Here is a 25,076-nt window from a genome sequence, read left to right as displayed (position 1 = left end):
TTAATCTTCCTTTTGCTATCAGCCCCTCCCCACATAAAATCCCTTTCATTTTTTTGAAAAGAGTGAACGACGATAAGAAGAGCTTTATAGAAAGATAAATAGTACACAAGAAGAGCAGATAAGATTGTGTTGATCAAGATAACTTGCCCATTGAAGGAAGTCTGATTCATTTTTCAATAGGAAAGTCTAGTGTGGGTTCTTCTGATGAGAGGCTTCCAAGTGTTACGCCTTCGGTGATTGACACCCACCGGGATTCCTAAGTAAGAGAAGGAATGTGAAGTAACATTACAATGCAGGAAATTGGCCAATCTATTAAGATGATCCTCCATAACATTTAGTTCCATGAATTTACTTTTGGTGAAGATAATTTGAAGATCAGAACACAATTCAAATAATCTTAGGATGCTTTTAATGGCCAAAATGTTTTGCTCGGAGCAGTCACCAATCAGGATTGCATCATCAACGAATTGAAGCAAGAATACATTAATATCGTCAAGTCCCATCTTTTTTCTTACAAACATCAGTGAAACTATCCTAATTTATCTACATAATTATACTAATTACCTCTGCAGAATGGATAATGTGATCTTTTAAGCAACAAATAATGATAACTGTAATTATGTTGAATAAAATATGGTAAATCATGTAAACAAGTTTTAATAGTATAAAAGTCAATATTTATTTATTATTTTTTGGTTTGTTACAAACTGCACTAATAATTATAAGGATATATTTAAATCACTCTTATACTATATTGTAACGATACAAAAAATAATGAAGAATCAAACATGGTTTACATAAATATAAAAAACGAGAGATAATTTGTGTAATTTTACTAACACATAATTTATTATAATTTATTCTATTAATTACTGAATATACACTATATTACTTTTTAAGTTATATTATCGTCTATAGAAAATATTATCCCTAAGAAATTTCACTATCATTCATATGTTTATAATTATTAATTTTTAAATAAAAATAATATATAAATAATATGTAATACACTAACTGTGTAAAATAAATATTTTACACTAACAACACATATATTTTAATCTCTATTATTAAATACTATAATATTTATCACATAGTATTATATAAATATATGAAGCAAGGGAATACTTAATAATTTCGCCGGAAATATTGAAGCGATAAAGAAAATGATTTTAATATTAAATTAAATAAATTGTGGGTTGTCTTAATAAGTGTCATATTATTTAAGATGTAAAGAAAATAAATTTAATATTGAAAACTAAACCCAACACTTCTCAGTTAAAATCTCAATTTTCAAAACAATTTATTTTCCCATTATACAATGTACAAAGTGTAATCGTTAGTATTCCCCTTAAATTATTTTATTAGTTTCTTATGATCACATGGTCTTGCTTATATAGACATGTACATGAAGGCCCACTTTGTTAGCTTAAAAGCAAACATAAACTTGTTAAGTCACTTGAAATCAAACCCCAATTTGGGAACACACAAATGAAGAAACATATTCTCTCTCTATATAAACTAATATTTTAAAGACAAAAATATATACATCAATAGTATATGAATTCTATATATTGTTATTGTATCATTCACCATTTATGTTTAATTATTATTGATTTTTTAAAAAAGTAATACAAAAGAATGGTGAATGATATACTAAATGTATATAAATCTTTATACGACAGTGCATATAATACATTCTATTTTAAATTGTATTTGTGGTTACATTCCACTTATCTTAATTGCATAAAATTGTAAAATACAAGGAATCATAATAATGTTATGGTCACAATTGTGGTTCCAATTTATAGAACTATAGTAAAACATTTTTATTAAACACTTGCCCCATATTAATTAATTAGGAGTTAGTTTAGTAATGTAAAATCTGTTAGATTCTTAGAAAGACTAAAATGTCAAGAGTTTAATTCTTGAGAACGACATTGTTAGAAGAGACAGACACACACTCCGAAATATATTAGTTTCTTACTCATAGGATGAGGAGATATATTTAGTAGTAACTAAAAAACATTTAGCCTCTCTTTAGTAAAAAGGAGTTAAAACAAAGAGAAAAAAGTGACAGAGATTGAAGAAAAAAAAAGGTGTGAGAGAGATTGAAGAGAAAAGGTAACTTTCTACTCTTTAGTTGTGAAGATATAGAACTATATAGGAAAACATTTTTATTAAACATCTAACCTATACCAATAACGAACTGATTTAGTGATATAGGTCCTACTAGATTATCAGAAATATTAAAAGTTTAAGGGTTTAACTCTTGGGAATAACACTTGTTAGAAATGATAATTACGTATCCGGAAGAGATTAATTCCCATTGCAATTGTTTTCTTCACTACCAACATCACTGTCTTTGTTATTACACCCTCTCTCTCTCACACACACCTTTCCTTTGTGGTCCTTCTTCTCCCTTTATAATATCTCTTATCCTATTCTCCATTCTTGCATACCTAGCTTCTCTTCTTTTTCTTCTTCTCCCTCTACTATATAGCTTCCCTTTTCTTACTAAATTTTCCAACCAAACCCATTATTTCCTTTCACTTTAATCTTCTTCGTTCTTTATGCTAGAGGTTGTATATTAAACTCAACTGAAGCATCAAGTAAACATTGAAAATATATATATATATATAAGAAAATTAATTAGACTAAAGTTTAGAGAAAATGTCTAGCAGAAAGTCAAGGCATCAATCAGCAGGGTCAACAAGAATATCTGATGATCAAATCATTGATCTTGTTTCAAAGTTGCGTCAACTTGTTCCTGAGATTAACCACAGGCGCTCTGATAAGGTTATATTTTCATACACATATTAATTATAAATATTATGCTTCTATACTATGTTCATTAAACTTAATTTCATTTCAACAACATTTTGATTCACATTATATTATATATGTTTATGAACATTTTCAAAACCATATTATAGTGGCCACAATTGTGGTTGTGGTATGTTAACATTACTTGGGCTAAACCAAGTATACAAATATATATATATATATATATATATATATTATATAGTTTTCACGTAGGCTAGTGTATATATTTGTGAAAATAGGAGAGATACGTGATTGCTTGATTTTGTTTCTGTAAAGTTTTGGAAGAGATGGTGCAGGAAAAAGTTAACTAAAAATTGGCATGTTTCATGCAATTATAATTATTGTAAATAATATTAAACAGTGAAGTGATATAGTCCTAAATTTTGACCCCATATATTATTGGCATAATTTCAAACAATACAATAATCTATTCATATCTCTATGGATGTTTAATGGTTTACATTTGACCAGTACATATATACATGTAGCTATCTTTGAAATATAAACAGATACCATAATAAAAAATGTCCATAGTCCATACTATTTTCATTATCTAAGAACTTAAAAAATGAAAATATTATATTAAAAACCGTAGATTTAAAATCTTAAAACTTTTAAATGCATTGTTTTTTATACAACGTTTTTGTTTTGGATTCCTTTTGTTCAATATTCCCAAAAGACAAAAAGGTTTCTTTTTCTCTGCACCATAATAATAGTCATGTGGTTAATTTGTACCAATTGGTGAAATGAAACTTCCTGTATATATTGGTCTATGAATAGGATTTCATAGTACATATAAATATGTTTGGTGTAATAAATGTACTATATACTATTCATTAATATTTGGCGTCACTGATCACTATTTCTTGTACTCTAATACATGAGTTAGGATCCTCTTCATTATTGAATAGAGAAATATATTTTTTTATATTTAGTTTAAAGAATAAAAATGTTATTACAAGCGTAAATAAAAAGATATAATTGTCATTTCATTTTGTTTTTGTCTTATTTTACATAGCACTTTTCTCTATTATTGAAGAGGAGTTGGACTCAATACATATATACTTCTTCCTTTCTCACTCAATACAACCAACAAATATCTGCTATCTCAGATCATATTTCATACATTTTCTCAGGACAATGAAAACATGTCATATCAATTAAAAATGTTAAACATTTATTATTATTGTTTTTGCTTCATTTAAATTTTTAAACATTCATGGACATACCAAATCTCTATTTTCAACTCAACACATGTTCTTTCTCAACAAAGGACACAACATCATATACATGTTCATAAGAAAGTGACTTTATAGTTTGAATAACTCATTACTTTTTTTTGTGTTTTTTAGGTATCAGCCTCTAAGGTCCTACAAGAAACATGCAACTACATAAGAAACTTGCACAGAGAGGTTGATGACTTAAGTGAACGGTTGTCTCAATTGTTGAACACAATTGATTCTAATAGTGCTGAGGCTTCTATCATTAGGAGCCTTATTAACCAATAAGAAAGTTTCAATAAATATCCTAATATTAATTTCATATTCAAGGTTATATATATAAGAGTGTAGCTAGAGTGAAGTTTGAGGTGTGTAAGTACCTCCATTATGGAAGGTATAGTGCACTTGTTAGAAAGGTTTTTGTAATAAATATAATTAAGGACTTTGTATTTTAGCTATGATGCTATGTTATGCATTTATGCATGCCGCATTTATAGGCTGCTAAAATTAATATATCAATGGTTGAGTTTTTTTTCAGTTTTTCATTTCTATATTAGTTTAATTAATGATTTTAGTTTTGTAGAGGTTTGATGGCAGAATTTGTAAGGTGGAAAATATAAATTTATCTTAAAGTTCGGAAATTGTTTCTTTAAAATTAAAATAGAGATACTATATTAATGGTTAATTAGTTCAAGTTATATATGATTGTTTTTTCTTAAGGAAAATCTGAGTTACAGTCTTATATATGGAAATAATCTTTATCAATAGTAGAACTATATTATCGATATTTCTGATTCTAATAAGATTGATTCATGAAGATATTATCCAAAAATGAACTTAATGTTGAAATTACATGGTCTTATATTAAATTAAGATGCTACTAAAAGTTCAAATCTAAAAAAAATAATATTAATGAAGGCTTTGTCATGAACATTATGTTAATGTGTTTTAAGATTTGTAGGCAACTTTGAGTTCAAGTTTTATAATGTCAATATAATATATAAAAGCTTAGACTAAAAGTGTTTGATGTGAAAGTAATTTAATCTAATGTTGGATGGTTGCTTATATAATATAGTATAGAGATAGAGATCCCTATTCTCATATTTAAATAGAGACACCAAATACTCAAAAAGTGTGTCTGTTCTTTATCGGTTAAAAAGCGTTTGGAAAGTTACTAGAGGAAGCATGCTCAAATTATCTTTTGCTTAATTTGTGTATTTTTGGACACTACTATGAGTACTATCTCCACTCCTAATTATAGTATTTTGTAATCTTTTCCGTATAGTTTAATAAAAAAATATTAAAAAACAGTATCATGCAGATAGTATTTCCCTTTATATAAAGCTAATTTATTTTTATATTGTTCATTTTATTTACATGTCTTAAGTATTAGATTGTATTTTTATATAATAAAGTGTACATATTTTAATAATTTTATATATTTAGCACAACTTTTATTTATGTAAACATTATATTTTCTAGTAAATTACAACGACATCCCTTGAGCTTTAATTAGTAAATTACAAAAATTATTCATCTCTTTTTTGTACCTACACAAATCAACCCTATTTATATATATATATATATATATATATATATATATATTATACTAACTAGTAACTACTTATAACACAAGAAATAATGTTATCTTTTAAACAAAAAGGGTAATGAATGTAATTAGATTAAACAAAATATAATATATTATTGTGTACACAATATCAAATAGTATAAGAGTCAATGTATTTTCATTATTTTTGATTCGTTACAATATGCATCAATAATTCTAAGATTATATTGTTTAAATTATTCTTATACTATATTCTAATTAATAAATAAAAAATAATAAAGAAATATTGACTTATATAATTTTACTAAAAATTATGGGATTGCATATAGTTTACTCTATATTTTATTATGATGTTATGCTCTTTTGCAAAACTTGTAGGCTGAACAATTCGACCACAATGAATCACGTTAGTTTCAAAAACAAATTTCCAATCACAAAAACAATTAACCTTAGCAGTAACATAGAAACAATAGATTTTCAAAACAATGGTAGCTTCAAGATATATGTTTGATAACTTTCAACATGTATCATCTATGGATACAGCTAAATTTGTTGAAATCAACAATACAGTTACATGTTTATCTCATTTAACCTCGTATGAATTTATCATACCTCGTACTAGTATATTCAAATGAATCACATATCCATAAAATGTACTAAGAACTTGTTAGGATTTGGGGAACTTGGAAGCTAGAGTCTTGTAGATCAAGGAGGCTTGAAAATTGATGCTTGGTTTGATTTACATAGTACTAATGTCCTTGGTTTGTGGTGAAACAAACTAAGCAGAGAGAACAAGTGGCAAGGGGTTCTTCCAGTTAAGAAATAGGGCATAGGTACGAATTTTGGATTGAGATGTGGTGTCAGATTTATGGTGTATTTCCTCAATAAAGTATATTGGAATTGAATCGTTGGTTTAGTTTCTCAATAAAGTATATTGAGATTGATCTACTCCAAACCAATCCATAGCATAATGTAAGTTATCTAGTTTAGTAGTGGATGGAATGAAATGGAGTGGAAAAGTGTACCATTCCATTGATTCTACCTTAATTTATGGGTGAGATTAGAGTTGATTGATTTCTTTCCACTTCTTAAGGTCTATTTGCAATTGGTTTTTATAGGGTAAAAAGGGGGAAAATAAATTTTCAGAGTCATGAAAATAGAATTTTAGCATGGGGTATGGTTAATTTATGTTTATGTGGTTTTTATCAAATAAGGATTCTTGTGAGTGTAGATGGTGTGGAATGGAGTGGAAATTATGGGTTAAAGACATGGTTTCAAGCCTACTACTGCTATTACATAGTAAAGTCCAATACTCTCCTCTCCCACATGGTCTCAAGTACTAGTGATTTAAATTGTACATTGTATTATGTGATACGATCGTGATATTGTGATTGTGGTGACCGCTGCAACTGTATTATATTATAATTGCAGTGTGAGACCGAATCACAATGATGCAACTACAACACAACTGCATTAGATTGCAATACGACCACATTAGACTGCATTTGGAATACATTAGGTTGCGTCGAATTAAACAATATTTTTTAATTATAAAATAATTCACATCGCAATTGTCGCTTTTCAGTAACCACAACCGTGACCACAACCGCAATTTAGAATAGAAGGTTCAACAAACTTGTGAAGCTAAACTTGCAGCTGATTTAGGTGGGGAAAAAAAAGAGTGAAAAATTATGTCTTACATGTGTGGTTGTTACACACAGACAAATTCATAGTTACTTGATATGTAGTTCTATTTGATAGGAGTGTAGATACTTAGTATGTGCTATGTTACCTTGTCAAATACGAGTATGTTAGGGGTATATTCAGTAGGATTTCTATAGGTCTATGTATAGTTGTTAGTCATTTCTAGTGTTCTTTCTTATAGGTTTGAATCAACTTTTGTTTCACATAGGAGAAATACATAAGGATAAAAAAATTCTTGTTTGCTATAAATCATTGATGTAAGTGAGTGTACAATTTCAATTCTTCTTCTTTTCTTTTACTTAAATTGTAGGTAAAAATTTGGTTCATTCCTTACAGGAAATCAGTTCGCAAAAGAATCAGAAATTGGTACGAGAAAACCAATTTGCAGTTCACTACCAAAAATGAGAGAATTGTATTTTAATCAACAAATATAAGCAATTGTCTAACATTTTCTGGTGAATTGTCTTCTAGTATGATGCTTCTTAATGTTGATTAAAATAGGGTCTAATTAGTTGTCCAACATGTTCATTAAAATTGGTCTTGGAGCACATGGTATTGAGTTCAATTTCTAGTTGTAAGTATTAAGTTTATTGTTGTATAAACATGTTAATTCATTGGTGAAATAATTATTACCATAGTGGTTAATATAGTTTGCCAAAGTTTGTTAGCAAGTTAGTTTCATTTGTTAGTAGTAGTTACAACCTTCTATTATATACTAACCTTCCTTAGCTAGTACATATTTCCTTATGTAAGTTTCTTACTCTCAAATACAAAAATTCTTTTCATTTTCCTTAATATAATAATTTATTCGACAACAATGACATCGGGTACTGGGTTCATTTCTAATACTGAAATGAGAGAGAGAGAAAATAAAAATAATCTAAACTCTAAAATAATAAAAATATTGCACCCTTAAATTTGTTTGGCGACACATGTCAGAATTTGGACTTAGTACTAAACTCTTCGGTATTGAAGAAGATCTGTATCCAAAGAAAGTGGACATTTACCATGCATTGTGCATAGCACAGTCACTGACTTAATACCTTGAAAATGTAGGTTTGAAATGGATATTCATTCCTTGCTTTCTTTAGGTGAGGCAATATAATTAATGTCTTATGGTTGTTACCATAAAAATATGATAAAAGATTGTATGTACATAAAGTGTATGAGTTTTATACACTATTATTGTATCACTCACTATTCATGTTTGATCATCGTTAATTTTAAAGAAAAAATTATAATACAAATGAATAGTAGATAATGTACTGACTCTATACAAATCTATGGTGAATAGATATTACACCATAGAAATATAAGTAGTCTACAGTTTACATAATAACATGTAAACTACTAGTTTCCAATATTTTAATGGTGCAACTTATTCTCTGCCAACTACTATTTATTCTCATTGAAAACTAATTATTATTTTGTTATCTTTACAACCAACTACTACTTTTTGGCTTCTTGCCATACCAGCTTATAGTCCCTTTATTTTTATTTTTGCCATATTAGGAAGTTGTATGTTACATTGTCACAATTTTACATGATTTGAAATTTGTTTTAACTCATTGTTCTTTGACTTTTGATACATGCAAACGTGAAAATATGACCATATTTGTGCAAGTTTTCTCATGAAAAGTTACCTTGATGCCTTTCTTTCTACCTCCAATTTAGACAAGATTCCGAGCCTTGGTTTGCTTTATGGGCTGTGTGGATCTCGTCTTGTGCAAGTTTGTGTCTCGTCAAACGATAAGATTATTGCTTAAAGATTAAGAGATCACAAGTTCAAAGCCTTTCACCGCAATTTACATACCCTTTATGGTGTTGTTAGGAATCTCATATTGAGTAGAATGACAAACTCAATATGATACTTAAGTCACGAGGCTCTCCCACCTAATTGACTAGTCTTTTGAGTTGAGCTCTACTCATGTGTTTAAGTCCTAACAATTGGTATTTTCATTGAGAGTTGTTTTACGGAAAGGGCTACCTATAGGCTGAACTAAAGTATATTACCGCATACTGATATATGAGTAAAGTAGCCAAAAGAGAAAGGACTATCATCGGGTTAATGTCGATAGAGTAAAAGCCGCCGTGGACGTTGACCCTTAAAGGGGGCGGCAATGTTAGGAGTCCCAAAGTAGAATGGTAAACTCAATATGGTACTTAAGCCATAAGACTCTCTCACTTAATAGATTAGTCTTTTAGGTTGAACTTTTCTCATGTGCTTGAGTCCTAACGAATGTCCACATCAAATTCTAATCTTTCTTAACTAACAACATTATTTATACATATATTGTTGATATCAACAGTGTTTACTTTTTAAAAAAGACATGAATTTAATGTCTCTTATTGTCATTTTTTCTTTTTCATGAGTGAAAGGTATCCTTGTTAGATAAGAACTCTAGTTGCACAAATAATATTTTTTATCTTATACCAATGTCATGAACTAATTATAATTTTGAAGAAATTTTATCTAAAGTGATTTTGTCTTTAAAATGAAACAAAATAAATGTATATAGTTTTAATAAGTTAATATCATGCTGGATTGTCTACCATAAAAATAATAATACCATGATGAATTATATATCAAGTCAAATATGACTATAGTCTTTATTTAGTGTGATACAATAAGGTACTTTTGTAGCCTTTATTGAGATTTTCTTGCCTCCACCTATAGGCCCCATTTACTACAAGAACACATGAAGATGAATCAAAAGGTGACAAGTAGGGGACAAATATCACATATTCTGAAAAATGTTTCATTCTCTGTCACAAATCAATAAAAGTAATTTTTTTTATTCACATATCAACATGTAATTAGATTGAGACATTGAATAAGATACTGTTGGAGACAAGTAATCCTCATCCGATAAATAGGTGGAGAAAAAGCTAACTTGTTTGTCACAAATCATTTGTATCATTAAAATTCTTCATAGTGGCACATTCTTTTGTAAATGGCATCACATGAAGTCTAAATTCTTTGGATTGATAGGTCATTTCACATAAATAAGTCCCTTAAATTGTATATAGTCAAAATTATCAATTTTCTATTATGGCCTACAAATCAATGTCACTTTTTTTTTATATTTTTTGTGACTTTGCACTATCCACACAATCATCATAATTGTTAACACAATTTAGAACCTTGCTACATGCATCACCCTAAGAAGGGTATTTTTCTTGTATATATAAAGATCAGACATTTAATGCAAAGGTTCAAATTGCAATAACTTATAAATGTAAATGGTTTTGAGGATAACTGAAGAAACATACACAGTTAAACATTAAATAGAGCTAATAAATAACTAAATTAAAGCTACATCATTTTAAAACTTCTTTAACTCAGAAAATATTTATGTGCTAATTTTCTATTATTTTGTCCACCACTTATCCTGAGATTATTAGTAACTCAGTTTTAAGTAATGGTTCATGTCATGTTTACCGAAATTTCGAAAAATAGTGGGAAAATCTAGTCAACGGAGCCACAATGTGGTTGCAGAGACTTTCAAAACCATATTCCGGCCTCAAATACGATTGCACATCGATGAAAATGTGGTATAGTGCTGAATAAAATGATCAGTTAATAAAATTACATTAAATCTTTAATGCAGAGAATCAGCAAAATAACTTTGCAAAAACTTGTGTCTACAAATTATTTGAAATTCTATTAGAAACAAAAATGAACAGATTTATTCCACAAACACCAGCACCATAGTGCATTATGTAATTAACTCAGGGTAGGTTCAACTTTACAAGGCCTAGGAAGCATTCAAGCCCTCAATGTAATCATAGCTAAACATATGCTATAACTTTTTTGGTTTCCCACGTGTATCCTCGCATTGGAGGCAATCATGTTTGAGTCAGGAATATCTACAGTTATGTGGGGCTAACTCTCCTAGCGAGTATTTTTTCATCCACAAGACTCAAACCCGAGACCTTACTTAAGGGGAATCAATCATGTATAACTTGAACCAACATCAGTCGGTAACATATGCTATAACTTTGAAATTGTGTAAATGAGAAGAAACACATTATGAATTGAAATAATACAAATGTAAATGCTACTATAACATTGTAATAACTTTCTCTGCATTTCTTAGTTTTGCAAGAAAGGTAATTGTATACAAGCCTTCACTGTTTTCTAACATACAAAAATGAAAAGTATAGAGTATGCATTAAACTGCACTATATGTCCAAAATGGAGTGATTAGAACATATTATTCATTCTTCTATTGCATTGTTGTTCTCTAAATATGGTTGAGCACAGAAAAACTTCACTGTACAATAAAAACTATGAACAAAATACCAAGAACACACAACTCAAAAACTGGTTTAAGTACCTCTGTTAAATTAAATTATCACCATTGAAGAGGGGACTAGTGGCAGCATATCGGGCACCGGATTAGTCCGTTTTCGTTGCAATCAGGACAACGCCAGAATCCATATTGGCTCGTCTCACAATCTTCGGCTTCTTCTTCTTCTTCATTGTCTTCACAATAGATTTTACAACTTCCATTGCATGTTTCACAGGGCACAAACCTTATATCCCCACAGGCCTCACAGACAGCATCATTGTCATCGATCTTTTCGCAACAATCTAACAATTTCTCGAGTCTCCCTTCCTCGTTCAATTTCTGAATTTCCTCGACTCCACCAATGTAGTTTCTCCCTAAAAACACCTTGGGCAATAGTCCTCCCTTACCGAAGCCATCGCCGAGTAGCTCCTTTAGCTCCTCCTTGAAGCCTGAATCCATCGATAGGTCTCTCTCATCAACCTTCACTCGCAATCCTTTCAGAATCTCCCTCACATGACAGCAATCCTCAAAAGTCTTTCGCACACCGCGCAGGCTTGTGAAATAGAACACCAACTCATTCTCAGCCTTAAAATCCATAACAGGAACACCATCATTGCCATTGTGGAACAATGAGGAAATCACACGATCATCGAAATTCGAGGCAACAGGCTTCAAATTCGATCTCAATTCACCCTGAAGCCAAAAGGGTTTGCATAAAGCAGAGCTAGTCTCTATGAAACTACTATTCCTATGTGGATCAATTTCAACAGCAACATGATTACTATTACTACAAATATCAAAAGAGAAACTCCTAAAATGAATTGGTGACCTTAAAGGGTTTATTGTATCTTCAAGGCCTTCCATTAGTTCCCATGTGTTAATAGTTTCAAGCTCACAAGGTGATGTTATGGCAGAACTTTTCGGAAAAATCATAGCTTTTGATAACTTTTGCTCAATCAAATTAGAACATGCCTTGGCTTCTTCAGCAACATCCTTGTTTTGTGTCTTGAAACTGACACTTTCACTGACCTTGTTGTCATTGGAAAACTTCATGAAACCATTGTTGCCATAGTTGCAGTGTGATTTCTCATCAACAGAACCTAAGGTTGTGGATTTGAGTCCAACAACATTGTATTTATCATCTTTGTTTTGTGGTGGATGAACCACATGCTTTGAATTTTTTCTGGGTACAGGGGAATAATAAGAATCAATATGAGTACATTTTGTTTGCTTTGAAGGTCCACAACCCATAATCAATTACATAAGAACACAACAACAAAATCTGATTTTTATAATAATTGATTAACAAAATCAAAAAAAGACAAAAACCCAGAATTGATTTTGAACACAAACAAAGATCAATGACAAAAATCTACTGAAATCAAATTGCTTGCATCATTGAATTATAAAATAAATGTGCACTAATTTGATGACATATAGGGAAAAAAACCAATAAAAGGACAAAAGATTTGAAATGTGACAATTGAGGATAAGAAGAAAAAAGGATTGAAGAAAATGGGAATTGATGGAATGGGAAATTGAATCAACTAGTTAAAGAAAAGAGGATGAGATAGATTAATCATTCAATCACACTTCATTTGATCTCTCCATTCTCTCTCTAGAGTTTTAGAGAGAAAAATAAATAACATAAAACTAAGTTCCAAGTAGAATGTAACTTCCCACTACTACAAAGGTTTTATAGTAGAGTAATATCTATGACCATGCAATGATATTATTGAGAATAAAAATGATTTATATATAATGTATTATTTATCATTTATTTGTATTACTTTGATTTTAGAGTCAATTATAATTAAAAATAGATAACACATGATGCAATGACGATATACAAAACTCTTTAACTATCAGTGAATATGTTTTTTTATATTATATACGGAGACTAAGAGAGAGAATAAAGTCAAAAGGGAAAGAGATAGTAATGTAAAAGTTAAAAGGGAATAAAAAATATTAAAATTAAGAAACAATTTCATTTTTATAATAGTTAACTTCATGTTCAATTATATAAAAGAAAACTATTTTCTCACAAAAATAAAGTTACTTTGTCACTTTAGCCAATTTAGTGAAACATAAAATATAAGTGTCTAGATTTAAATTTTCAAAATTACATTTAACCCCTTTTCTATAAGGTCTATGTATGTCTTTCCTCCAAGAAAATAAAAGGTAGAAAATATCATATAGATTCAATTGTTTGGGCATGTTTATAATTAATTTTTATTTGACTAACATAAATTCAGAAAATTACTCTTTTATTTTTATATTGTCCATATATATTTTTTAACAAATTCATCATTTTAATTTCTAATTTAATTTTCACATTTACTATACCTAAAATGATATAAATATTATTATTATTATGAGAAAAGTAAATAGTTTAATATTAATATGGAGGGAATAATAACAAATATAGAATGAAAACGTTAAAAATATATTTAATAAGAAAATATCTTATAAAATGAGTTATATTTTAATAATAAAATATTTTATGATGTGATTTATAAATATGGAAGGAGTGAGTTAAATAAGGAATTCCATTGATTTATGAAAAATAAATAAAAAGAATAGTTGAATATAAAATAATATTTATTTATATAATATCTATACTACTTAATATATAAATGAAAGGAAATTATTCAACTAATGAAAGGATTCTGTTGATAATGCTTCATAAGAATAATAAGAGGGAAGGAATATATAAAAACTGAAATTAGGAATGGCAACATGACGGGTTTGGTTGAGTTTGCACTTACTCAAATCCGAACCCAAAATTTAAAACCTAAACCCAAAATTTAAAACTAAGCCCAAACTCAAATTAAACAAAAATAATATTATCATCCTCGACCCTGTTAGGTTTCACATAATCCAAACCCAACCCAGAACTCAAAACTATTATAGTTTGGATTATTTGAAACGTAGTCAAGTCCTCGTAATTGAGTTAAAACTCAAATATAAAATAGTGGGTATGCCATCGTACTTTACTAATAATTAAGTTACACGATTTAAAAGTCAACTGTGAAATATTGGCCATGCCATTTCACCTCACAAATATATATATATATATATAATTGTGTAATTTAAATATATTATTCGGGTTTGGAGTGGGTTCGGGGTAGGGTATTACTTATATCAAACCCGAACCTGAAAATTATAATCGGGTAAAATCCGAACCCAATCACAATAGATTTTCCCTGTTAAATTCGGGTTAGGTTCAGATGAATACCTATAGGTTCGATTTTTATTGTCATTCCTAGAAATCAGTCGAAAATGCCTAGAAGCACGTTGTTTTTTCTTTCTTCCTTTTTAAATTTAAATAAATATTTATTTGGAAAATATCAATGTTACAACCACTCCTATTTTCCAGCGCGTGATAACCAGAATGATTTTGATAGGTAAATAGATCATTGCCATAACTTAACTTTAATGAGTGGGTTTATTAAATAGAGCAAAAAATGTTTTCACGAGTTTTTTTTACTTATTATTTATTATTAACTTTTAAATAAAAATAACATAAATAAATAATATATGATAAATTAGTTGTATATAAATTTTTACATTATTAATTCATAGATATTACACTCTGTTAAATAAATGGTGGATCAAATTGGTCATTATTATTTGCATTATATAACTAAATTAAAGTAATAGAATATTAATTAATCATGTTACAAATTTAGAAGAAAATTCAAGGTTAGAATATTTTAAGTATATTTTTAAAAAAATATGGAATTCTTTTATAAACAAAACAATATTTTGACTGTATAATTTTGAGGAAACATTAAAAAAAAATTGTTAATAAATTGACAAATTGTTGATATACACAACAAAGAGAATTGAGAATTAGAGTAGTGTGGGTTTTCAGCCATATGGAGGGTGAATAGGAACTTCATTTATTCAAATGGATGAAAGTGATAGGAAAGGTGATGAATGGAACGAGAAAGGAAGGCAAATTAAGTTAAAACTAGAAGAGAGTAAAATAATGATAAAGTGATATTTTGTTTTTATTTTTCCTTCAAAATATAATTAGCAATGAAAAATGAATAATAATTTAATTATATAATTGTACTAAAAACATTTAGGTATCGTGAATAATAATGTAGTTATATAAGTAACATGTGGAGGGTCTTAGATGGTTTAAAAAACCTTTCGAAATATTTATCTCTCATTCATTCATCTCCCAAACAAATAAGAGACTTACCAAAATCATATATTCTCTTCCATTCTCTTCCAAAGTCACACTCTAAAGTCCCAAAATAGCCTTACACTATGTTTGGTTAATGAGAGAAAGTGGATGGAAGAGAGTAGAAGGAAAAAATAGTATAAAATGAGATAATAATTTTGTTGTTTGTTATAATTGAAAATGGAAGAAAAATAATAAAAAAGAAAATATATATGTATACATAATATACCTAAAATGACATAAATACCTTTATTTTTAAAATTATATAGCATGTGTAATTTTTAAAAACTATAAAAGAAAATATATATGTATACATAATATACCTAAAATGACATAAATACCTTTATTTTTAAAATTATATAGCATGTGTAATTTTTAAAAACTATATTTTGTTGTTGCAAATTATATAAAAAAATGTGATAATATTGATTAATATTTTAAACTAACATATAAATTATAAAGTTTAATATAACAATTTTTGTTTATGAAAATCATCAATATCCTATATTTTCTTCTCACTAATGCATCTAAAGAATTTTTAACTCATTTATAATCACTTTTATATTTCTAATCATCTCACTTTCGCACATTTGAGTTTTGTAATTTTAAGAAATTGTATTTTATTTCTTTTCACTATAATTTTATTGAGCATAATTATTATTTATTTGTGAGTTCATAAGCAATGAAATTAAAATTAAGTAAACTAATTTTATATAGAAATGAGTATAAACAAAAAAGTTCACTGCGTTGTATCTATTTTCACTAGAATAGTGTTCTTTTAATTCATTCATTGTGGAATGACAAATTTATAATTTTGTATAGTTTTCTTTCCTTTCTCTATTTTCTTCCCAAAATAGGGAAGAAATTTTTTTTGTGAACTCATGCATAAGTAACTTAATAAGTTATGTGGTGAAAAAAATTCATATTATGAGTTACTTAATTTTTTTTGTGGTGCTCACTTTCTTCGCCCGATGTAAAAACTAACTTAATAAGTTGTGTTGAAAAAGTTCCATATTATGAGTAACTGAAAAAGTTTTGTTTGAGACTCATTTTCTTCATCCCATGTAAAAACTAATTTGATAAGTTATGTGATGAAAAAGTTTCATATGGTTAATTAATAGTAATTTGAAGGTCTTATAGATACATGAATTCATAAATATAATATATTCATATTTTGGGTCAAAACAGATATCTCATTAACCTTTTCTTTATTATTGATAAGTGCTTGACTTTTGAGATCAACACTTATAAGTCTTTCGTTGGTTAAGGAAATTTTGAGTGGAAAAAAGATGAGAGGAGAGAATAAGGAGAGTTTTCATTTCTCTCTTGTTTAGCTGAAGCTAAGAGGAGGGAAGAGAGAAGAAATTATGGTGGGTCCCACCATAATTTTCTTCTCCTCACATTAGGAGAGAAAGTGAGGATGGAGAGTTTGAATTTAGTAAATTATAATTTTGTTCTCATTTTCAAAAAATTATAATAACACATAAAATTGAAAAAAATACTTAATTTTGCATACGTTTCTAAAAATAGTATTTAATATGTAGCTATTGTTTTAATTAAATTTCAAAATAATTTTACAAATGTATATTTATTAATTTTAGCAATAAAATTATTTTTAAATTGTAATTTAGTGTTGAAGTTAATATGGCAAGGGTATTATAGTTTATACAACAAATATCACTTTCTTTCTTTTCTCTTTTTCTTGTACAAACAATTATCAAAATTTATTCTCTTTGTCATTACTTTATCTCTTTTCTTACTCTTTCTTCTTATCTTCTCTCCTTCTATCTCAATTTCTTGGAAAATGACAATAAACTCTTAAAATTTGATTAGGCCTACAATAATTTGATTTTAGTTACATTGGTTAATACAAGGTTTATAAATGTTGAGATTCTGATTTTGCGACTTTTAAGTAGAGATAATAGTAGCAACTACAATATGTGATTTTAACCATTTCAATGTTATAGAAATTGTCATTTCATAATTGCCAACCCTTCACTTTTGGCATTATACTTTAGGTCAAGTGGACGAATATTGATTATTTGTCTCAAACGTTGTTTCATTCTCAGTTTTGAATCAGTCATATATTGCACGTAAATAAAAAAAAATTTAAAAACAAAATAAAGAAAAATTACATTTTAATTGGCACGAGACAAAAAATGAAACACCATTTGGGACGGATAATATCTTCCCACGTGGACAAGCTAGGTCTCTTTCCAGTTTTTTGACGTAGCCTCATGCTGTGATTATTGAACATGCATGCCATCCATCATGCCCAATTATGGCTGCACATGTCTACGTAGCCATTTCTATCCTCTCTCATCATTGTATTCATCATACTACAATATAATAAGGTATTGGGAATTGATATAGAAGTAAGACCAATGAATCCTGATAGATAAATCATTGAGTACATTCAATGATGGTTATTCTAAGGTCTTGGAATTATTCATTGACTCTTAAGAATTATGAAGTCTAACTTAAAAGCTGGAGTAGTACTTTTCAAAGTGTCTTGAAAAATATGACATCAATTAATCATTCATTATATCTTTATAATGGAGCATTCCTCCCCTTCACTATATATAGGGGACTTGTGAGGAATAAATACAACAAGCAAGTGAGAAAGAATAACATAGAGAAAAAGCGAGAGAGTTTATATCCACATAGTGTGAGATTTGTATTCCTAGTGAGATACTAGAGAGAGTTTGTATTTCCATCCTTTTTGGGTGAGATTGAGTGTTATCCTATTTGTAAGAGAGAGTCAAATATTGTAATTCTACTTTCTATAGTGGAGATATTTTCTAGACTAGGTCCCGTGGTTGTTTCCTTCTCACATTGAGGAGGTTTTTCCACGTTAAAAATTCTTGGTTTTATTCTTCTACTCTTTTCTATTTTCTTTATACACTTGTTGCTTTCACAAGTACCAATTTTGTATCACACAGATGAGGAAAATTGGTTCTGAATTTTCCCAACATAAGGTTCATCTAATAAATTAGGTGCCTTAGTCTTTCTAACCTTCATTGTACCCCTAAGAATCATTGAAAGAGTGTAAAATTCATACATTGATAATGTAAAGATTTATACATATGTACTCTATTATTTACCATTTATTTGGATTACTTTTTTCGAAAAGTCAATCATAGTTAAATATCTATGATAAATGATACAATAATAATATATAAAACTCATACATTATCAGTGCATGCATTTTTCTTATTGAAATGTAGTAACAATGTTTTAAATTGCACCTAAAGTTATGCTTATTACAATTGTGGGAAAAAATTAATATGGTGATAATTGTATTCATGATGCTATTATGGAGATTTTAAAAATTATAAAGCGAGTCTTCAACACGGGAAAGTCCGATTGTTACGGCGCCATAGAAAGAGTTGAGAGTTATAAGTGAGATATCACATCTTCAACTAAAATCTTAATACAATAGTTCTATGAATGTTTCTCGCTTATAAATTATTTTATTCAAACTCTCATATTTAATGTGGGATTTCATACTTGAATAAAGTAAACTTCTCTCAACTCAAAAGATACCTTTTTCATGATCCTCTACATGGTAAAACTAGTAGAATTTAAAGCTTTGTTCAGGAAAACCGGCTTGTGGCTTGTAGTTGTGAAGATAGATGAAAACTTATAGTTGTGTAAGTAACTTGTAGTTGTGCAGATAACTTATTAAACTAGAGTTGTTCTGTAAAATTAACTTTATAACTAGCTGAAATTTGAAATTGACTAAAAATGACATATATTATTTATTTAGTTATTATTTATTAATTGGAGTAATAGATAACTTAAAACAATCATTTATTTTATATTTTAGTTATAATTAGATATATAATATTTTATTTATTTTTTACAATATTATTATTTTCCAAAAAATGCAATTAAGTTATATAAGTTTATAATATTCCTCAACTTAAGTAATTAAATATATAGATAACTTAAAATAATCATTTACTTTTACATTTTAGTTATAATTGGATATATAATATTTTTTCTATTTATGTTTTATTTTAATTTTTTTGTTTTCGATATTATTATTTTTTTCAAAAATGCAATTACGTTATATACGTTTATAATATTCTTTCACTATTGTTAAATCGAACAATTGACATAATTTTTTAAAGAAAAACCAAACCCTTCTCGAATACTATATTTTACTCTGGTCCAAAAAAAGATATAGAGATATTACTTCAATATAATTATACATAATTATTAATTATATTAATTTTTTTAGTTATACATAATTATACATTATATATAATTATTAATTATAGATAAAATCCTTCGGTTTGATCAGACATTTTAGCCGCTAAAACCTAATACAAGACTTCTTTCAATTTAATGTTCGACTCAAATTTCATAAATATACTCGCTAAAACATACAATATGTAAATATATTTGTGTTACAATCAAATACAAGAATAATGTGTGTATTATAAAATAATCCAACAGAAAAATAATTTGTTCATCATAAAATATCCTAAAAATAAAATAATTTAGTTCATTAACAATAACCAAAAGATTAATGACTGACTTTATATTATAATCAAAACAGTTTATCTTTATCACATAAGATAGTGAATAGTGAGTTATAATATAAAATTTATATTATTATCAAAGAAGTTGCAAAAGATAAAATAAAAATAAATAGAAATACTTGGCTAAGATAGAATAATATTGATAAGTAATGATTGTGTGACATTATCCTATTTTGCTTAACCCAAATGAGTTCTGAGTATAGATGATAAAATGGACAATATATATATGTACGTCCACATAATTTGATGTTTTTGTAGGCATGACATATAAATTTTGTCTATTTACTCATTACCCTGCTCGTTTGTCTACCAAGCCTGTGAGTATTATATTGGTCATTGTAGGCAGTCCACACATAATTTAAGAAAAAATAAGAAAATTTCAAATTAATTATGATGTAATGTGATTTTTAATGCCTAAAATATATAATCTAATATAATTTGTTTAACTTCATATAAAATATCGAAGTTTCCATTTATTTTCCTCATCAACTACCTTGTTTAATTTTTTTTATTTTATTAAATGATTTTTTTATTATTTAAAAATATTTGTTTCCGTCAATATGGGAACTTAATTTGAAAGCCATATTTCGACCCGGACGTTTTCGGGATGCCCCTAATAACCAACGAATGGCAAGTGCTTTTCCTTGTGTGGATCCTATTTCAATGGGAACTTGATGAGTCGATCCGCCTACACGTCTTGCTTTTACTGCTATATCGGGAGTTACTCCACGTATTGCTTGACGTAAAACAGATAGTGGATTTGTTTCTGTCTTTTGTTGAATCTTTTTCATAGCTCGATAGATAATTTGATAAAGTCATATCTAATTTTGAGTCAAACTTGGAGCAAGACCTTAGTAGTTGAGATGTTAGTGGTTGGGTTTAATAAATAAAGTTTCACACCTACTAATAGATATATCTTTTGGTTGTAAGGGTAAGTGGTATCAAAATAAGTTACAGATTTGATTCCCAAATAAGACATGGTATGTGTTGGTAAAGAGAAATTATTACATAGTTTAAGACTAATGGACACAATCTTGGACATCTAATATCCTAAATTGTGTTTTATATCATGTTCTGTAATAATGAAAACATGTCATGTTAACTCAAAAAATTAAAGGTGTGTTTGGTTTTAAGAAACGTTTTCTGTTTCTATTTCATATTTTCATTTTCAAAAAACAATTTTTATTTTCATGTTTTCATTTCCTGAAAATATGTTTTTTATTATCATTTTCATTTTAAAAAACCAGGACACTTGCCTTTGTAATTAATTCAACTTCTAAATTTCAATTACTAAAGTGGTCAAACAAATAATTTCATAAAATGTCTTCATATTTGATATTTGTATTTTTTCCAATGAATTTTATATCAACAATATATTGATCACCTTTAATTGATGGATTTGGTCATCAGCTAAAAAACACATGTGGAAGGTCATAACGAATATCATGCGGTTGCACATGCTCTACAAAAAAATTAAAAATTAAAATAAATTAGTGACGTACAAGTATTCTATTATTTAATTAAGGTTGTAGTAATTTCAAGGGACATCAATTTTCATACCAAAAATCATATATTATCTTACTCATCATCGAACTATTTCAAAAATATGATAAGAAAGGCGGAAAAAAGTTATCATGTTGAGAGTAAAGAAATAAATTGTGTTATAAAGATGCATGGTAGTGTGGAGGAATCAGCAATTGATTTTAGTGTTTCTAATATTAGTGGAGAGTAATATTTTTTGTTGTTTAAGATTGTGTACATACTTTAAGAAATTATTAAGTGATATAAAAATTCGATATAATTTGATCAAAATAATTATATTTAATACACCTTGGAAACTATATTATGAAAGAAATAAAGATATTTGTAGTAAAAAGCAGACTAATATATAAGGGTATAACTGAAAAGTAAAATATAAATGTTTATCATGTTTCCAACATATTAAAAAGTTTAAAATAACATGGAAAAGTTAAAACATTAAAATATATGAAACAAATGAAGCAAAAAGTCTTAAAAAATTCAATGTAATGTTATTGTCTCATTCTTGAAAATGTTAGAAATGACTTTTTTTTCATTTTCAATATTTCTGGAAATGAAGCTCATGATTTCTGAAATATGAAATGAAAACAATAAAGCAAACATGTTTTCACTGTCTTTTTATGTTTTCATTGAAAATGAAAACAGGAAATGACCAAAGCAAACACACCCTAAAACATTCATTATTTTCTGTTTTTGTTTCAATGTCATTAGTGCGGAACATAGTTTGGGACACAATTTGAGGACAACAGATCATTGTTCCTCATTCGTATCTTCAACGTTACCAAAAAAATGTTGATTTGGTAATATAAAGGTCTCACTAAATCCCAAAAGACCAAAGAGTCAAGAGTTGAATTCGTGTAACAAACTTGTTGGGTGAGGTAGTCACACATCAAAAAAAATATTAATTCCTTATCCGTATGGCAAATAAAATTATTGATAGTACAAAAAATCATATCTTCAACATTAATTTGGAATAAACTGATTTAGTTTTTAGTCAATGATGTATCATCAATTATCATTAGAATTTAAATGTAACAAGTGGTCCTAGACAATGTAATAAATTATAATTAGGCTGGGAAATATTGCTAGGGCATCCACCCTTGGCAAGACCCGGATGGGGTCTGAGTTTGGAGTCACATTAGAATATTATATTTCTCATTGTTGGGCTTGAGGAAATAAAATTAAGAGTATCAAACTTTATTTTTTTGACCTTGTTGTAAGTGTTTCATCCTTGGTTGTAGGTAACACCAATCGAAATTCTCCGTCTAAAAATCATGTATATCGTTAAATGACACATTTTAATTAGTTTGTGATAAAAACGAGGATGCATACAAGTTATTTTCATTCAAGTTAACATTAGTTAGGATTGCATGGAGCAAATGAGAGGAGGATCTTACAATTCTATTATATTAGACTTATGAGTTGATTCACCACAAATTAAAGGATATGTCTACATTTAATGTTTTATATACAACTATTTAATTAACCTGTTATTAGTCCAACTAATTTAAATTAAATAATCAAATTTACAAATATATGCATTATGTGCCAAAAAAAATTGGAACTAAAGAATACGCATAATTAATGTAGCAGAAAAAATAACAATGAAATACCATCTAATCACTTTATACTCTTTGCTTTTGAATATTTTAGAATTTTCCAGGAGGCTATACTTTGCTAGTCAATTAGGTTAAATTGGATATAATAGACGAGTTTAAAGTGAATGCACTTCTTATTGCAACTAAATAAAAGTTTAAAGTGATTAGATGCAATAATATTTTATTTTTGTGTATTTATTGGATTTTAATTCTTGGTTGATATACATGTTTCCTAAGTGTAACTATCTTACTAACACAATGATTCTAAAGGTAAAATGATTTAGAAGTATCTTATTTATTTATGGTGGGATACACATTCTATGTATAAAGATATATTGGTCTATGATTCAATCACATTTTTGGGATGGAAATCAGTGAAACATTTGCATAATTTAATTAGGGAAAGATAGTCACTTATTCAATGGGTAAGTTAAAAAAAGTTACTACATATCTTAATCATTAATTCTATATATGAAAATCTAATAATTTAGATTCACTCATTAATTTAAACTATTAGATTTTTATAAAATAAGTAACTAAGATATGGAATAATTTTTTTTAACTTACTCATCACTTTCCTTCTATTATTCTTACTAAGTTGGTCGATATTGCTAATTTCATATAGATGTTTTGTTAGCTTTTGTTCTTGAATAATGCAGTATGGACACCAAGTGCATATGCTTCAATCAGCAAGAAAGAAAGAAAGAATGAATAATACAGAGTGAAAAGAGAGAAGAATGAATGTTGGTTTAGAGAGGAGAAGAAGATAGGATAATGATTCAACGAATATGCCTCAAATTGTATTAAAAGATCAATAAAATTCTTCTTACAAATACAATACACAAAGCTTACTATTTATAGCTATTCAACCTAACTAACTTGCCAACTAACTAGCTATATTAGGAAACTTAACTAATTCCATTCTCAACACCAATGTTGTGCCTTAGTTTTTCGAATCTATCTCTCTTTAGTGGTTTAGTGAACAAATCAGCAAGTTGATTTTCTGACTTGCAATGCTCCACCTTCACTTTCCCTTTGCCCACTTGTTCTCTAATGTAGTGAAACCTTGTTTCTATGTGCTTTGATCTTCCATGAGCCACTGGATTCAAAGCTAAATTGATAGCAAATTTGTTATCAATCATAAGCTGCAAAACTCCATCTGGTTTCACTCTTAGTTCCTCCATCAAGCTTGTCAACCAGGCTGCTTGACAAGTGCACATACAAGCTACAATGTATTCTGATTCACAGGTTGAGAGTGCTACAACATCTTGCTTTTTAGAGCACCAACTTACAGGGGCATTGTTGAAGAGAAACAAATACCCTGTTGTGCTCTTCCTATCTGTCTTGTCCCCACACCAATCTGCATCAAAGAATGCAACTAAGCTTGATTTGTTGCTGCTTCTGTTGCCTTTTGCAGGGTACATAATGCCATAGTTCAATGTTCCTCTCAAGTATCTGAATATCCTCTTAACTGCACTCATGTGACTTTGTTTAAGAGACTCCATATACATGCTCACCATGCCAACTCCATAAGCCAGATCAGGTCTTGAGTTACACACATATCTCAATGAACCTATCATTTGTC

The 25,076-nt window shown here is 28.2% G+C and overlaps 2 protein-coding genes across 2 annotated transcripts; one reads left to right on the top strand and one right to left on the bottom strand.

Annotated features, from left to right (window-relative positions):
• On the top strand, positions 2,375-4,562 carry LOC109353689 (transcription factor PRE6-like). The gene is made up of 2 exons (XM_019596041.1): positions 2,375-2,796; positions 4,176-4,562. Exons 1-2 carry the CDS (start codon positions 2,671-2,673, stop codon positions 4,329-4,331), a joined length of 282 nt encoding a protein of 93 aa, XP_019451586.1. The 5' UTR covers positions 2,375-2,670; the 3' UTR covers positions 4,332-4,562.
• Positions 11,382-13,247, bottom strand: LOC109353771 (uncharacterized protein At3g28850-like). The gene has a single exon (XM_019596137.1). The coding sequence runs from the start codon at positions 12,858-12,860 to the stop codon at positions 11,691-11,693; it is 1,170 nt and encodes a 389-aa protein (XP_019451682.1). The 5' UTR covers positions 12,861-13,247; the 3' UTR covers positions 11,382-11,690.

The sequence above is a fragment of the Lupinus angustifolius genome, chromosome LG08 (genome assembly GCF_001865875.1).
Source record: "Lupinus angustifolius cultivar Tanjil chromosome LG08, LupAngTanjil_v1.0, whole genome shotgun sequence".
In the NCBI taxonomy this organism is placed as follows: domain Eukaryota; kingdom Viridiplantae; phylum Streptophyta; class Magnoliopsida; order Fabales; family Fabaceae; genus Lupinus; species Lupinus angustifolius.
This window is presented reverse-complemented; position numbering and strand designations above follow the sequence as displayed.

Coding starts and splice junctions, on each gene's coding strand:
- LOC109353689 (XM_019596041.1), top strand. CDS start 2,671: ATGTCTAGCAGAAAGTCAAGGCATCAATCAGCAGGGTCAACAAGAATA. Junction 2,797..4,175: donor ACCACAGGCGCTCTGATAAG/GTTATATTTTCA, acceptor TGTGTTTTTTAG/GTATCAGCCTCTAAGGTCCT.
- LOC109353771 (XM_019596137.1), bottom strand. CDS start 12,860: ATGGGTTGTGGACCTTCAAAGCAAACAAAATGTACTCATATTGATTCT.